Consider the following 15570-nt stretch of genomic DNA (forward strand, 5'->3'; position numbering starts at 1 on the left):
GATCTGTTCGGCCACATGGGCGCGATCAGTAACATTCGACAGCGAACTCCTCGGAGCCGGCTTAGAATGTGTGGTATCAACGCTGTCGGCGGGTAAGTATAAGCGTCCAAGCCCGTCCAGTCTAACGCGAGAGCATCGTGATCGATGGCCCTCGGGTCCGGGACTGATGATACAACCATCGACCATCGGACGACCCAAAAGTTCGCACAGCCACTGAAACACTACTGGGTTCAGCATCCACTCTGTGGGGCTCGGATCCTGAGGCCTCAAAAGAGTATCGGCCAGTACGTTCCGCACACCATGGATGTGACGGGCGCGTATCTGGCACGGGACACTGTCCACCAGAGCTTAAAACTCGAACGTGAGATCGAGTAGCGAATGACTGTGGGTTCCCCCCAGTTTGTTCACATAGGACACTACTGTCGTGTTGTCGGTCGCCAGCATGAGCCGGGCGTCGACGAGACGATGCTTCCAGTGATTGACTGCGTTGATCACTGCCTTGAACTCGAGACAAGTGATGTGAAGACCTAGTTCGTCTACGCACCACAGCCCCGAGCTCACCTCCCCCTCTAGATGGGCGCCCCAGCCCACTAGAGAGGCGTCTGTATACAGGTTCAACGTTGCCCGGTAGGGCCGCATAGAGACTCCTGATAAGACATTGTAAGGGACCGTCCACCACTCCAGATGCGGTCGGAGCCGATCAGGGAGGGCGACGGTCGCACTGTTCACCTCCGTTGCTAACAACTGGATTAAAAACCATTGCAGCGGGCAGAGTTGGAGACGACCCCGTTCGGTGCAGTCCTGGGCTGATACAAGTAGCCCTAACAGCTGTTCACAAAAGTGAACAGTCTGTTGCACCACTAAGACTTTTGCAATCATCGCCTGAATCTTGTGCCACCGGTCTGGGGGGACAAAGAGGCGTTGGGACACCGTGTTGAACCGACCTCCGATGAACTGCAAGTTCTGAGAAGGGGTTAACTCGCTCTTGGGGAGATTGACAATCCACCCCAATTGCTCCAAGAGCCGACGTGGGAAACAAGATGGCGTGACAGGGTGTCCGTCATTCGATTTGCTACTAGCGAGTTGTCCAGGTACGCGAAGTACCGGACACCCCTCCGGTGGAGGAACCCCACTATGGGGGTGGTTAACCGGGTGAACAGCCAGGGAGCGGATGAAAGACCGAATGGGAGTACAACCCACTCGTAGTGCCTGCCTTGAAAGACAAACCTGAGATACTTGTGATGATCTGGGTGAATCGGAACATGCATCCTTCAGGTCGATCGAAGTGAGCCAGTCGGCCGGCATGATCAGTGCTTTTAGGTCCGTCAAGCTCAACATTCTGAACTTGGGCGGCTGGCGCAGGTAGAACTCGTTGAACGATTTCAAGTTGTGAATCATTGTGAGTTCAGCACTGTCCTTCTTGGGAACGAGAAATATCCTGGAGTAAAACCCCGGTGTTATTTCTGGTAGAGCTAACTCCCGAACTGCCCTCTTCTCCACCAACCTGCCGATGGCATCGGCGAGGAAGGGAAGGTCGGTTTCCGAATAGAAACCTGCCGACGGGGCAACAGTGAGCGGCGGATTCGCTTTGAGATCCAGCCGATAGCCGTACCGAATCGTGTTGACCACCCATGGGGCGTCGAACACTTGTTCCCAATTCTCCCAGTAAGTCTGGAGTCTGGCTCCCACTGGGGAAGGAGAGGGGGGCCTGATGGGCTGCGGCAGGCGCAACTGTCCAGGGCCAAGTGACTCGAGTTCGCCTAAGGGCCAACCGAAGTTGGCGCTGTCGGCATATGAACCCCTCCAATGAGAGTCACCTGGAGGGGCCCTTGCTGTCCTTAGACGACTTGGGCTTCCCCCAGTTCCCCTTCTTCCCGCGAAAGGGCTGCTGAGAACCCTTACCGGAGCCCTCAGAGCGGGGCTTCTTCCCGGAGGAAGAAGAACCCGACCCCTTAGGCCTGCCGGACGCAGCATCCTGGGGCGCGCTCCGCTTCGGAGCGGCACCCAGGCGCCTATGCAAGGACCCAACAAGATCCAGTGTGTGCCGAGAGGCCTCGGCAGACACAGCGGCCTGTTGTTCCTTCAGAACCCCAGGGATCTTGTTATTAAACAGGGTCCGAGCAAGGCTGCGAAAGGAGCACCTCCTGATTGGCAGCGTCCAACCCTGAAGCAACTAGATACGACTGGCGCCGAAGAAAATGGCACGTGCCGGAAACAAAGGCCGAAGCCCCGGCAACGTACTCCAGGAAAGCATTTAAACCGAGCAAGCAGTGTGTAAATGTGCTGGTCTCGGTCCGTAGGAGAACCTTCGACCAGACTGGCCGCTGCAGCCAGGTATGTGTCTCCGTGAGACATTGCCAGCATGGAGTGTCGAGCGAGGGTGTCCAGCTGTTGCAAGGTACCTTGTGGTACCGTGGCAACCGGTGGGGCACGGACCCCAAAACGCTCCACATGGGCTTCCGCGGAAGGACCAGCCTCGGGAAAGGCAAGGTCATGTACCGGGAAAGACCCTTTTCTCCACGACGGTGGAGGTAATGGGAGGCCCCGACCGGAGGCAGCCGTGAAGGCCTTCTCCAAAGAAGGCTTAATCCCGGGCAGCAAGGTTGATGCCGGGAAAGCCTTGTCGGACGTCACGTCGTACACCTCGGAGGAACCCACAGAACCGTGGATTCCCCGTGGTATCGGCAGGGGCTTTGGCATGTCCTCGAAGAGATCATAAACCATGGCCACGCGGTCCTTAACCGATAGCGGAAGCAACGGTTCGGGGGAAGGACCGGTAACCACGGCAGCCGAAGAGGCTGGGGACGGAACAGCCAGCGGCCTATCTTGCGATAAGGCCGCCAGCTTGGAGTCCACAAGTTTCGACAACAATGCGGCGACGGAAGCCCCAGACAGCCCGAGGGCCGCAAGGGGATCCGCCGCAGCCGAGGAGGTGGTACCCGCACGGGGACCCCGACCGGACGAACCGGCCACCACAGGGATGGAGATGGACTGTACGTACAGCCGGTAACGCTCAAACTCCGCAGGCCCCAGACCTTCGCACAGGGTGCACCGGGTGTCCCCGCAAGGAACCCTGCACCGCAGGCAACGATCGTGGGGATCCCGGGACGACAAAAATTTTCGGCACACCCCGCAACTCCGAGGAGCAGGGGTAGAGGGGGTGGAGACTGGGGACATATCCATGTCAGACATTGTTTGTTTACTATAAACAAAGAACAAAACATGGTTACAATGCACGCACCACAATGATTCACAAACGAGCATTTTCACAAGAAAATAAACGAGCAATGTGAACATATAACATACACATATAACTTTTATTAAAGAAATAAGTTATGTTAACCCCCAAAACATACAAGAACAGGGGAAACGTAAAACACAACGCGCATACGCGAACCCCGCAAGTATATAGAAAAAAGGGCGGGAAAAATTTTCCGTTTGGCGGGAAAATTATAACCAAGCGTAGCTACCGCAACGCCCCATAAAAGCACAGTTTATTAGAGAATAAACTTTAATAAATATCACCAAATATTCAAGGAACGCTTCAGCAGGAGGAATACACGTCTTGCTACGCAGACGAAGGAGACAAGAGTGAAGGGTGTCACATGGCAGCTAGGTGGCTACGCACGTGCTGCATGAGGTAATTGAGATCTCTGTGGTAGATTTTGCTATAGCAGCAGTTGTGGGAGACAACAGCCTCGGTATAACAGTGGTAACGTATTACTTAATGTAATTTTATATATTTGAGTTTTCATTTAATGCATGCGTTTCTGTACACAAGTTAAGTGAAAGTAATTAGGTTTTGATGCTTATCTGCAGCTCTGAACTGGATAATAAAACAGATACTGAAAGACATATACAGTAAACTACGTTTACTAAACATGTTTACAACGAACTGATGTATATTACAAACTTATTTTTGGTCCTGGACATTTGCTGTATATAATGCTTATAACAAACTAACATTCGTGGTCCCTTTGAGTTTGTTATAACCGTAGCTTACTGTAATCAGATCACCCCCATAACAATACACACAAAAGATGTGTAGAAAACACAGAACTTCCATGATGGACAGCTACTCACATTTAGAAGCTGGTTAACCTCCTCTGAAGCAGCGTTGTCGAACCAGAGGGAAGTGAGGCGATACGTCCGCAGGTCATGCTTGTCCCCTGCCTTGAGACACTTGATGTAGTTCTCCACCGCTTTCAGGAGGAACTTGTGTCTGTCATCCTCCAGGGCCACCACCTCCCGCTCGTCAATCTCCCCCTGCTTGTCCAGGGCACGCAGGTAACGACTGAAACAAAACACAGGTAAACATTAATATTTCCCTCATAAAATCATTTACGTTCGCTTTGTCATATGAGCTGCAGTAACAAGTCGCTTACCTAAAAAAACAAAAACATAATTAACCTCCCTTTAAAAACTTGTTTTGCACTTTCAATTGCAAAGTATGCCGTCTATGATATAAAGCAACATGTATTTCGTACAAGGTAAGATAACATATTTTAGATTCTAAACTATCCTGCATATTTTGATTAAAACAATTAGTGATGAATTAATATGATTGAAATATGTACTAGCCCTGTAGAACAAGCGTTTGTTTACCTCTTTCTCACCCTGCACATTTTTTTAGCCCTGACAGGAGTCATGAAAACTGCTTGAAACATTGTGACATGGAAGACTGATAACTAGAGCTACATAGGCTACTAGGGGTATTTGAAATGCACTGGTCTTGTGTAATGCCACTAGTGAGTGAGTGAGTGAGTGAGTGAGTGAGTTTGATTTTACGCCGCTTTTAGCAATATTACAGCAATATCCCAGCAGGGGACACCAAAATGGGCTTCGCATATTGTACCCATGTCGGGAATCGAACCCGGGTCTTCTGCGTGACGAGCAAACGCTTTAACCACTAGGCTACCCGACCGCCCTGTCATGCCACTAAACATTGCATACTTCTTTGGCCAGTGACAGACATTATTCTAAATGTATCACACTGACCCACAACAGAGCCTGAACACAGTGGTTGGCGTACTGAAAATCAAGAGGGGAGACTACTTCATGAGGGATGGCACCTCAGATCTCACTTCCACCATGATAGACTCAGACAAAACCATGCAATTCACTCAAACCAATTACAAGGACACCCAATAATTAGTCCAGAGCTGTTTAGACTGAAACCCCAGCCCACTGAACATTTGCAGGAACTTCTTGAATAGACATAACTCAATACCCTTTCATTAATCCCAAAATATGTTTATCCAGACATAGGTTTCTGGCGTGCCCAAGGGACGCAACTCTGCACAGCGAATTGCAGCCCCTTAGACAAGTGGGCCACCCGTGCCCCTAATGAAGGAAGAAGTAGCCTTGAAATGCTACAAACAGTGAAAAAATTGTTATCCACACAGTTTCATGTCCTCTAGCTGCAGCACTCACTCCTTGTCAGACAGGTGGTACTTGTAAGCCTCGTAGTCCATCTTGGCCTTCTTCATGAGCGCCTGCTTGGCCTCGAACGTGGAGGACTTCATGTAGTTGACGATGTTCTGGTACTGGGTGTCCACAAACTGTGCAAGGGACAGGTACGCCTCCATCATGTCCCCGTCCGACGAGCTCTCCAGTAGCTCCACCGTCTGCAGCAGCAGTCAGTACAGTAGGGTGGGTGGGTGATAGAGCGAGTGAGTGAGTGAGTGAGTGAGTGAGGGGGTGGGTAAGTGGACAGGTGAGTGAGTGGTTGAGTTAGTGAGTGGTTGAATGAGTGAGAGCGGTTGAGTTGTTGGGTGAGTGAGTGAGTGAGTGAGTGGGTGAGTGATAGAGTGAGTGAGTGAGTGAGTGAGTGAGTGAGTGAGGGGGTGGGTAAGTGGACAGGTGAGTGAGTGGTTGAGTGAGTGGTTGAATGAGTGAGAACGGTTGAGTTGTTGGGTGAGTGAGTGAGTAAGGGGATCAGGGCTCTTAATTTAGTAATAATGATATGACAATTTCATAAAACAATGATGATTAGAGTCTTATTTTGTAGGTTTACAGTCTTTAGCTGAAAAATTCAGGGTGGTAAGTCACAAGGAAATGTAAAAAATAAATAAATTATTTTTATATATTTCCTCAAAATTTTCATTAGTTTTTACATAAATTTTAAACAGATTTTAATCATAGCATTTTAAATAATTCACTTATATTGATAGAAACAGTAAATGAGTCCGCAGAACAAAACAAAACTCATTCATAAACCATGTTATAAAAAAGTCTGGCCTATAGATAAAATGGCCTTCCACTGTTGGATGTGGTCTGTCCCACCTTCTCCAGGTAGTTCTCTAGGATGACACTCGGGTTCTCGGTACGGGTCTCCGCCAGCCAGTTGCCATACGTGCCCAGGGCTTGAGGAAGCAATCTCACTGCTTCAAAGCACTCATCTTGGATCTGAAAACAAGGAAAACTTGTTCAGCTGAAATCAGTAAAACATCTGTAGTGTAATAGTTCACTCTAATTCCACTATTTAAAAATGGGAAACAACTTGACACAACAATTTGGTTTCATTAGAATATTCCCATCAACATCGCCAACTGAAAGCCTCTCATGAATGAACAAGAAAGCAGTCAGTGAATAAGGTTGAAAACATACTGTTATGAAAGTACTGGTCTGCTTTCAAATATCATAATGAAGATCTTATTTAAACCTTCTCCAGTTTTCCAATGAGACTTTTCATGAGGTGTTTGGCAGTGTTCTGCTCGTCGCGGGCCCAGTAGAGTCTGGCCTCCTCGATCTCCAGCTGCAACTTGAATCCCCTGTCCTCATTCTCCTGTTGTCGCAACTCGGCAATGATTCGTTCTGCAACCTGAAGACAAACGTTTCTCTTTAAATAATGACTCAAGATGTTTCGAAATATAAACAAGTATTTGTCACAGAGTGACGAAATATCCCCCGCCTGTACACCATAGTACCAAATATGAAGACAATCCAGCGATTAGTTCTTGAGATAATGTGGCAACACCGTTTTCCAACTCCAAAAACAGATTTGCCTGCTGTGACCTTGAAAATGGGGTCAAGGTCACCAAATCTGACAGGTGTATGCGGTGTCTGTATATACACTATAGTTCCAAATATGAAGACAATCCAGCGATTAGTTCTTGAGATATCGCGGCAACACCGTTTTCTAACTCCAAAAGCAGATTTGCCTGCTGTGACCTTGACAATGGGGTCAAGGTCACCAAAACCGACTGGTGTCTGCGGAGTCTATATATACACCATAGTTCCAAATATGAAGACAATCCAGTGTTTAGTTCTTGAGATATCGCGGCAACACCGTTTTCCAACTCTAAAAGCAGATTTGTCTGCTGTGACCTTGAAAATGGGATCAAGGTCACCAAAACCGACTGGTGTCTGCGGAGTCTGTATATACACCATAGTTCCAAATATGAAGACAATCCAGTGTTTAGTTCTTGAGATATCGCGGCAACACCGCTTTCCAACTCCAAAAGCAGATATGCCTGCTGGGACCTTGAAAATGGGGTCAAGGTCACCAAAACCGACTGGTGTCTGCGGAGTCTGTATATACACCATAGTTCTAAATATGAAGACAATCCAGTGTTTAGTTCTTGAGATATCGCGGCAACAAACAGGTGGGACGTACGGACGTACGGACGGACGGTCGTGAATACTATATCCCCTGCTTCGCGCTTTCGCGCGGCGGGGGATAAAAACAGCAGCATGGCAAAGAAGAAAATAATTAAAGCTTCAGACTGAAGCTGTGTTAAACGGCTGGGGATACTCTACAATGCAAATTGCCCAAATACAAATCAAACCCAGACACAGACACTACCTCCCCGATACAGCATCCATCACAGACATCCCATCTACATCAACTTTAGCTCACCTGGTACATGCCCTCCCTCTGGATACAGCATTCATCACAGACATCCCATCTACATCTACTTTAGCTCACCTAGTACCTGCCCACCCTCTGGATACAGCATCCATCACAGACATCCCATCTACATCAACTTTAGCTCACCTGGTACCTGCCCTCCCTCTGGATACAGCATCCATCACAGACATCATATCTACATCAACTTTAGCTCACCTGGTACCTGCCCACCCTCTGGATACAGCATCCATCACAGACATCACATCTACATCTACTTTAGCTCACCTAGTACCTGCCCACCATCCCGTTACAGTATCCATTACAGACATCACATCTACATCTTCTTTAGCTCACCTAGTACCTGCCCAACATCCCGATACAGCATCCATCACAGACATCCCATCTACATCAACTTTAGCTCACCTGGTACCTGCCCTCCCTCCGGATACAGCATCCCTCACAGACGTCATATCTACATCTACTATAGCTCACCTAGTACCTGCCCACCCTCTGGATACAGCATCCATCACAGACATCCTATCTACATCTACTTAAGCTCACCTGGTACCTGCCCACCCTCCTGATACAGCATCCATCACAGACATCCCATCTACATTAGCTCACCTAGTACCTGCCCACCATCCTGATAGAGCACCCATCACAGACATCCCATCTACATCTACTTTAGCTCACCTAGTACCTACCCACCATCCTGATACAGCATCCATCAGACATCCCTTCTACATCTACTTTAGCTCACCTGGTACCTGCCCTCTATCCTGATACAGCATCCATCTGAGACATGCCATCCACATCTGCTTTAGCTCACCTGGTACATGCCCACCATCCTGATAGAGCATCCATCACAGACATCCTATCTACATCTGCTGTAGCTCACCTGGTACATGCCCTCCATCCGGATACAGCATCCATCACAGACATCCCATCTACATTAGCTCACCTAGTACCTGCCCACCATCCTGATAGAGCACCCATCACAGACATCCCATCTACATCTACTTTAGCTCACCTAGTACCTACCCACCATCCTGATACAGCATCCATCAGACATCCCTTCTACATCTACTTTAGCTCACCTGGTACCTGCCCTCTATCCTGATACAGCATCCATCTGAGACATGCCATCCACATCTGCTTTAGCTCACCTGGTACATGCCCTCCCTCTGGATACAGCATCCATCACAGACATCATATCTACATCAACTTTAGCTCACCTGGTACCTGCCCACCCTCTGGATACAGCATCCATCACAGACATCACATCTACATCTACTTTAGCTCACCTAGTACCTGCCCACCATCCCGTTACAGCATCCATCACAGACATCACATCTACATCTTCTTTAGCTCACCTAGTACCTGCCCAACATCCCGATACAGCATCCATCACAGATATCCCATCTACATCAACTTTAGCTCACCTGGTGCCTGCCCTCCCTCCGGATACAGCATCCCTCACAGACGTCATATCTACATCTACTATAGCTCACCTAGTACCTGCCCACCCTCTGGATACAGCATCCATCACAGACATCCTATCTACATCTACTTAAGCTCACCTGGTACCTGCCCACCCTCCTGATACAGCATCCATCACAGACATCCCATCTACATTAGCTCACCTAGTACCTGCCCACCATCCTGATAGAGCACCCATCACAGACATCCCATCTACATCTACTTTAGCTCACCTAGTACCTACCCACCATCCTGATACAGCATCCATCAGACATCCCTTCTACATCTACTTTAGCTCACCTGGTACCTGCCCTCTATCCTGATACAGCATCCATCTGAGACATGCCATCCACATCTGCTTTAGCTCACCTGGTACATGCCCACCATCCTGATAGAGCATCCATCACAGACATCCTATCTACATCTGCTGTAGCTCACCTGGTACATGCCCTCCCTCCGGATACAGCATCTATCACAGACATCCCATCTACATCTACTTTAGCTCACCTGGTACCTGCCCTCCCTCCGGATACAGCATCTATCACAGACATCCCGTCTACATCTGCTTTAGCTCACCTGGTACCTGCCCTCCCTCCTTGCAAACTTGGCCATGTTCTGCAGCTGCTGACACAGGACACTTGACACAGACACTCCATTATCTCTCTGCTGGTATTTCCTGGCCAGGATCTTAAGAGCAGCACACTTCACGTCCCACACTGGCTGCAGAAACTCGAACTCATTCACCGGTTCTTGTTCCTCTGTCAGTTTCTCCAGTAGTGTCGTCAGTACATCAGGGTCGGGGCTGCAAGGGAAATGGAAGCAATAATTTTTAAAAAGTGAAGAGGATGTCTTGGGCTTTTCAAGTTCCAGGCTACTAGCAGCAATTTTCGGTTGTACATGAAAGTGACCTATTTAGTCTAGTTCCATCTGGAATGGTGAATGAGAAAGTGAGTGAATGATGTTTTGTGCCACAGCTGTGTTACAGCCAGCCCACCTGATCCATAAAGTCGCATCTAACAACTTGCAGGGGCCACGGGTGGCCCAGTCATCTAAAGACCCTTAATTTACTGTGCAGAGTTGCGTCCCCTGGGCATGCGATAAATCTATGATTGTTGGTTTGAATCCCGGTTTCGAATATATTTCTAGGTTTGTCAGAACCATACTTGTGGGTTTCACCAAAGTGGAAAACATCTGAGCCCTGCATCACTTTGGGTTTTCCTCCCACATTAAGATGACACGCCGTGATATAACTGCAATACTGTTCAAAACTGCATTAAATGTACAAACTCACTACAACCTGCATATAAAGATTGATGGGTCCTATTCTAACCAAGAATCCCCACGACTTGTGACAAAATGACAAACAATTTTAGGTTGTAAACATTTACCACTTTGTGGAGCCGACAAGCATGGGATAGTGATGGCAGACCAAGTATCCTGATTGAGGGAAATTGGGCATTTAAACCCATGACAGGCATAATAAAGACGCGAACAAACACAGTTCCACCAATCAGCTTGCCACCAGCGCCCCACAGAAACAAGGAATCTATTTTGTAGAATTTTCCTATTCGGAATATTCTATAAGTAATACGTTACCACTGTTATACTGAGGCTGTTGTCTCCCACAACTGCTGCTATAGCGAAATCTACCACAGAGATCTCAATTACCTCATGCAGCACGTGCGTAGCCACCTAGCTGCCATGTGACACCCTTCACTCTTGTCTCCTGCGAGAGCAAGTGCTCGGGGGACGGACGGGCGGGCAGCAGCCCAGTGGTAACGTATTACTTATAGAATATTCCGAATAGGAAAATTCTACAAATTACATTAAGTAATACGTTACCACTGTTATACCGAGGCTGACTACCACAGTAGGCGGTGGGGAGCACCTACAACCCGAATCCTGACTGCTAGCGTTCCTTCCGACCAGCGGAAGTAAACACCAAGGCGGAAGCACTCGATGCGCATGCACCTAGCTAGGCGTTACCCTATAGGAATACCAAAGCACTGTCAAGCGCATACCGTAAGGCTCAATCGTCATTGCCAAAACGATTGGTGACTCCAAACGGCCCCACTGGATAGGTATTTCATCGCCGCAGCGGATGAGAACACTGTATCCGCGTGAGCTTAATCTTAGATCAGGTTAAACAGTCGAAAAGAGGGTAATTAATTTCATTCAGACCGTATATCCCAGAGCAAGCCTACTTAAAGTATGCATTAGGCGCGTGACCTAATTCCAGTATTTGTAAGCATGCATCACAAGGTTGGGATACACGACAGACAATTAAAGACATAATTGTCAAAATACAAATAAGGACAAAGCACACAAAAAGCAGCCCTCACCTGTGGTGTGAGTGCGCTGGTTTGCGGGACCCCAACTCCTGTACCCACGGCAGTGGGAACAATGGAGTCGACCCAGATTGACCACCGTGCAAGGTCAGACGCCTGAGAGTTCGGAATTGCGCTGGGCACACCCCTTAGGTGCCCGCTTGCGCCGCGATCCGCGGGCCAAGGCGGTGCACACTCTCCACGACGGCATCAGCGACCTGTTTGAGGTAATGATTGGCAAAAACCGAGTCAGAACGCCAGTAACAACCTCGTAATATTCTGCGAACAGAGATATTCGAGTGTAGGGCAAATGTTGCCGCTAGCGCCCTGATCTCGTGCGGGTTTGACCCCGCTACCGGTAACCCCCGAGACCGGTACGCCAGATTGATGACAGAACGAAGCCACAACGCAATCGAGTTGCGAGTTATGTCAACCGTGCGATTAGGGTTACACGATATGAACAGACGGTCACGCCCTTGTCTACGTTCATTCGAAGCCTTAAGATAATACTTAAGGGCCCTAACCGGACACAGCGCTCTGTCCTCAGTATCAGCAGGATGTAAGATTTCTTTGAGTGATCTTACAGTGAATTCTCTCTCCGTTTGCTCGACTCTCTGATTCTTGGCGACGAAGCCCATGAGCAGGCCCAGGCGGACCGCTCCTTCGTCACCCCTATCGAATCGTACCTTGGCGACATCGAGTGCATGAATTTTGGATACACGTGCCTCCGTGGCAAAGGAGAGGAGAAATGCTGTTTTCCAAGTCACATGCCGGAACGAAGCACTATGCAAGGGTTCATACGGAGCTTCCGTAAGTGATTGCAACACTAGGGAAAGATCCCAGGCCGGTGCCCGAAGGCGGCCCTTCTTAAGATCGTGCTGTTTGAAACCCTTGATAATACCCCGTATCACCGGCTCTTTGGAGAGACTGGTACCCATAGCAACGTCCCGTACCGTAGCAACGGACGAGACATAGTTGGCAATGGAACCCCCGGAGAGTTTCCGGGTCTCTCGCAAGTGAGACATGAAACGAGCAATATCCTGCACAGATACCTTATCTGGCGAATGAATGTGATGTTTACAACACCACTTCGTGAAAATAACCCAACGTGCATTATACACCTTCTGGGTAGAATCACGATGCATACTAACGTATGCCCGAGACGCCCGGCGAGAAAAACCTTTACTCCTCAGACGCTCGGTGACAACATCCACGCGTGCAGATTGAACTGCCCTGCGTTTGGATGAAGCTGACGGGTGTGAGGGTGGATCAAGAGATCCGGTCTCACAGGCAGTGGAAGTGGCGACTGCGTGACCTGGGTCAGCAAGTCGGGGTACCACGATCTGTTCGGCCACATGGGCGCGATCAGTAACATTCGACAGCGAACTCCTCGGAGCCGGCTTAGAATGTGTGGTATCAACGCTGTCGGCGGGTAAGCATAAGCGACCAAGCCCGTCCAGTCTAACGCGAGAGCATCGTGATCGATGGCCCTCGGGTCCGGGACTGGTGATACAAACAACGGGAGTTGATTGTTGAACCGCGTTGCGAACAGGTCGACCATCGGACGACCCAAACGTTCGCACAGCCACTGAAACACTACTGGGTTCAGCATCCACTCTGTGGGGCTCGGATCCTGAGGCCTTGATAGAGCATCGGCCAGAACGTTCCGCACACCTGGGATGTGACGGGCGCGTATCTGGCACGGGACACTGTCCACCAGAGCGTAAAACTCGAACGTGAGATCGAGTAGCAAGGGGCTGTGGGTTCCCCCCAGTTTGTTCACATAGGACACTACTGTCGTGTTGTCGGTCGCCAGCATGAGCCGGGCGTCGACGAGACGATGCTTCCAGTGATTGACTGCGTTGATCACTGCCTTGAACTCGAGACAAGTGATGTGAAGACCTAGTTCGTCTACGCACCACAGCCCCGAGCTCACCTCCCCCTTTAGATGGGCGCCCCAGCCCACTAGAGAGGCGTCTGTATACAGGGTCAACGTGGCCCGGTAGGGCCGCATAGAGACTCCTGATAAGACAATGTAAGGGACCGTCCACCACTCCAGATGCGGTCAGAGCCGATCAGGGAGGGCGACGGTCGCACTGTTCACCTCCGTTGCTAACAACTGGATTAAAAACCGTTGCAGCGGGCGGAGTTGGAGACGACCCCGTGCGGTGCAGTCCTGGGCTGATACAAGTAGCCCTAACAGCTGTTCACAAAAGTGAACAGTCTGTTGCACCGCTAAGACTTTGGCAATCATCGTCTGAATTTTGTGCCACCGGTCTGGGGGGACAAAGAGGCGATGGGACACCGTGTTGAACGGACCTCCGATGAACAGCAAGTTCTGAGAAGGGGTTAACTCGCTCTTGGGGAGATTGATAATCCACCCAAATTGCTCCAAGAGCCGACGTGCGAAATCGAGATGGCGTGACAGGGTGTCCGTCATTCGATTTGCTACTAGCGAGTCGTCCAGGTACGCGAAGTACCGGACACCCCTCCTGTGGAGGAACCCCACTATGGGGGTGGTTAACCGGGTGAACAGCCAGGGAGCGGACGTGTGAATCATTCTGAGTTCGGCACTGTCCTACTTGGGAACGAGAAATATCCTGGAGTAAAACCCCGGTGTTATTTCTGGTAGAGCTAACTCCCGTACTGCCCCTTCTCCACCAACCTGCCGATGGCATCGGCGAGGATGGGAAGATCGGTTTCCGAATCGAAACCTGCCAACGGGGCAACGGTGAGCGGCGGATTCGCTTTGAGATCAAGCCGATAGCCGTACCGAATCGTGTTGACCACCCACGGGTCGTGGAACACTTGTTCCCAATTCTCCCAGTAAGTCTGGAGTCTGGCTCCCACTGTGGAAGGAGAGGGGGCCCTGACAGGTTGCGGCAGGCGCAACTGTCCAGGGCCAAGTGACTCGGGTTCGCCTAAGGGCCAACCGAAGTTGGCGCTGTCGGCATACGAACCCCTCCAATGAGAGTCACCTGGAAGGGCCCTTGCCGTCCGTCGACGACTTGGGCTTCCACCAGTTCCCCGTCTTCCCGCGAAAAGGCAGCTGATTGCCCATACCGGAGCCCTCAGGGCGGGGCTACTTCCCAGAGGAAGAAGAACCCGACCCCTTAGACCTACAGGCCGCAGCAGCCTGGGGCGCGCTCCGGTTAGGAGCGGCACCCAGGCGCCTATGCAGGGACCCAACAAGAGCAAGTGTGTGCCGAGAGTCCTCGGCAACGTACTCCAGGGAAGCATTTAAACTGAGCAGGCAGTTGTAAATGCGCTGGTCACGGTCCGTGGGAGAACCTTCGACCAGACGGGCCGCTGCAGCAAGTAAGTGTCTCCGTGAGACATGGAGTGCCGAGCGAGGGCGTCCAGCTGGTGCAAGGTAGCTTGCGTTACCGTAGCAGCCGGTGGGGCACGGACACCTAACCGCTCAACATGGGCCTCCGTGGTAGGACCAGCCTCGGGAAGGGCAAGGTCATGTACCGGGAATAAACCCTTTCTCCACGACGTCGGAGGCAACGGGAGACCCCGACCGGAGGCCGCCGCGAAGGCGTTCTCCAAGGAAGGCATGAAACCGCGCAGCAAGGTCGATGCGGGGAAAGCCGTGTCGGAAGACTCATCGTATACCTCGGAGGAACCCACAGTCGTGGATTCCCCGCGTACCGGCCGGGGCATGTCCTCAAAGAGGTCATAAACCATGGCCACGCAGTCCTAAACCGATAGCGGGAGCAACGGTTCGGGGGAAGGACCGGTGACCACGGGAGCCGCCGTCGTACCGGTGGACCCCGCGGCCACTGAAGTGGCCGGGGACGGAACAGCCAGCGGCCTATCCTGAGATAAGGCCACCAGCTTGGAGTCCACAAGTTATGCAAGTAATGCAGCGACGGAATCCCCGGACAGCACACGGGCCGCCAAGAGATC

The 15570-nt window shown here is 50.5% G+C and overlaps 1 protein-coding gene across 3 annotated transcripts in view; it reads right to left on the reverse strand.

The window, feature by feature from the left end:
• LOC124147693 (serine-protein kinase ATM-like) overlaps positions 1-15570 on the reverse strand; it is a 111326-nt gene that overhangs the window by 20042 nt on the left and 75714 nt on the right. For all 3 annotated transcript variants that reach the window (XM_048380700.1, XM_048380701.1, XM_048380699.1), the window contains exons 43-47: positions 9908-10133; positions 6665-6823; positions 6286-6408; positions 5434-5627; positions 4084-4294 (exon numbers count right to left, since the gene is read on the reverse strand). In XM_048380700.1, coding sequence (XP_048236657.1) covers positions 4084-4294; positions 5434-5627; positions 6286-6408; positions 6665-6823; positions 9908-10133 — 913 coding nt within the window. The remainder of the gene's footprint in view (positions 1-4083; positions 4295-5433; positions 5628-6285; positions 6409-6664; positions 6824-9907; positions 10134-15570) is intronic.

The sequence above is a fragment of the Haliotis rufescens genome, unplaced genomic scaffold, assembly GCF_023055435.1.
Source record: "Haliotis rufescens isolate VD_foot unplaced genomic scaffold, xgHalRufe1.0.p SCAF_32, whole genome shotgun sequence".
In the NCBI taxonomy this organism is placed as follows: Eukaryota; Metazoa; Mollusca; class Gastropoda; order Lepetellida; family Haliotidae; genus Haliotis; species Haliotis rufescens.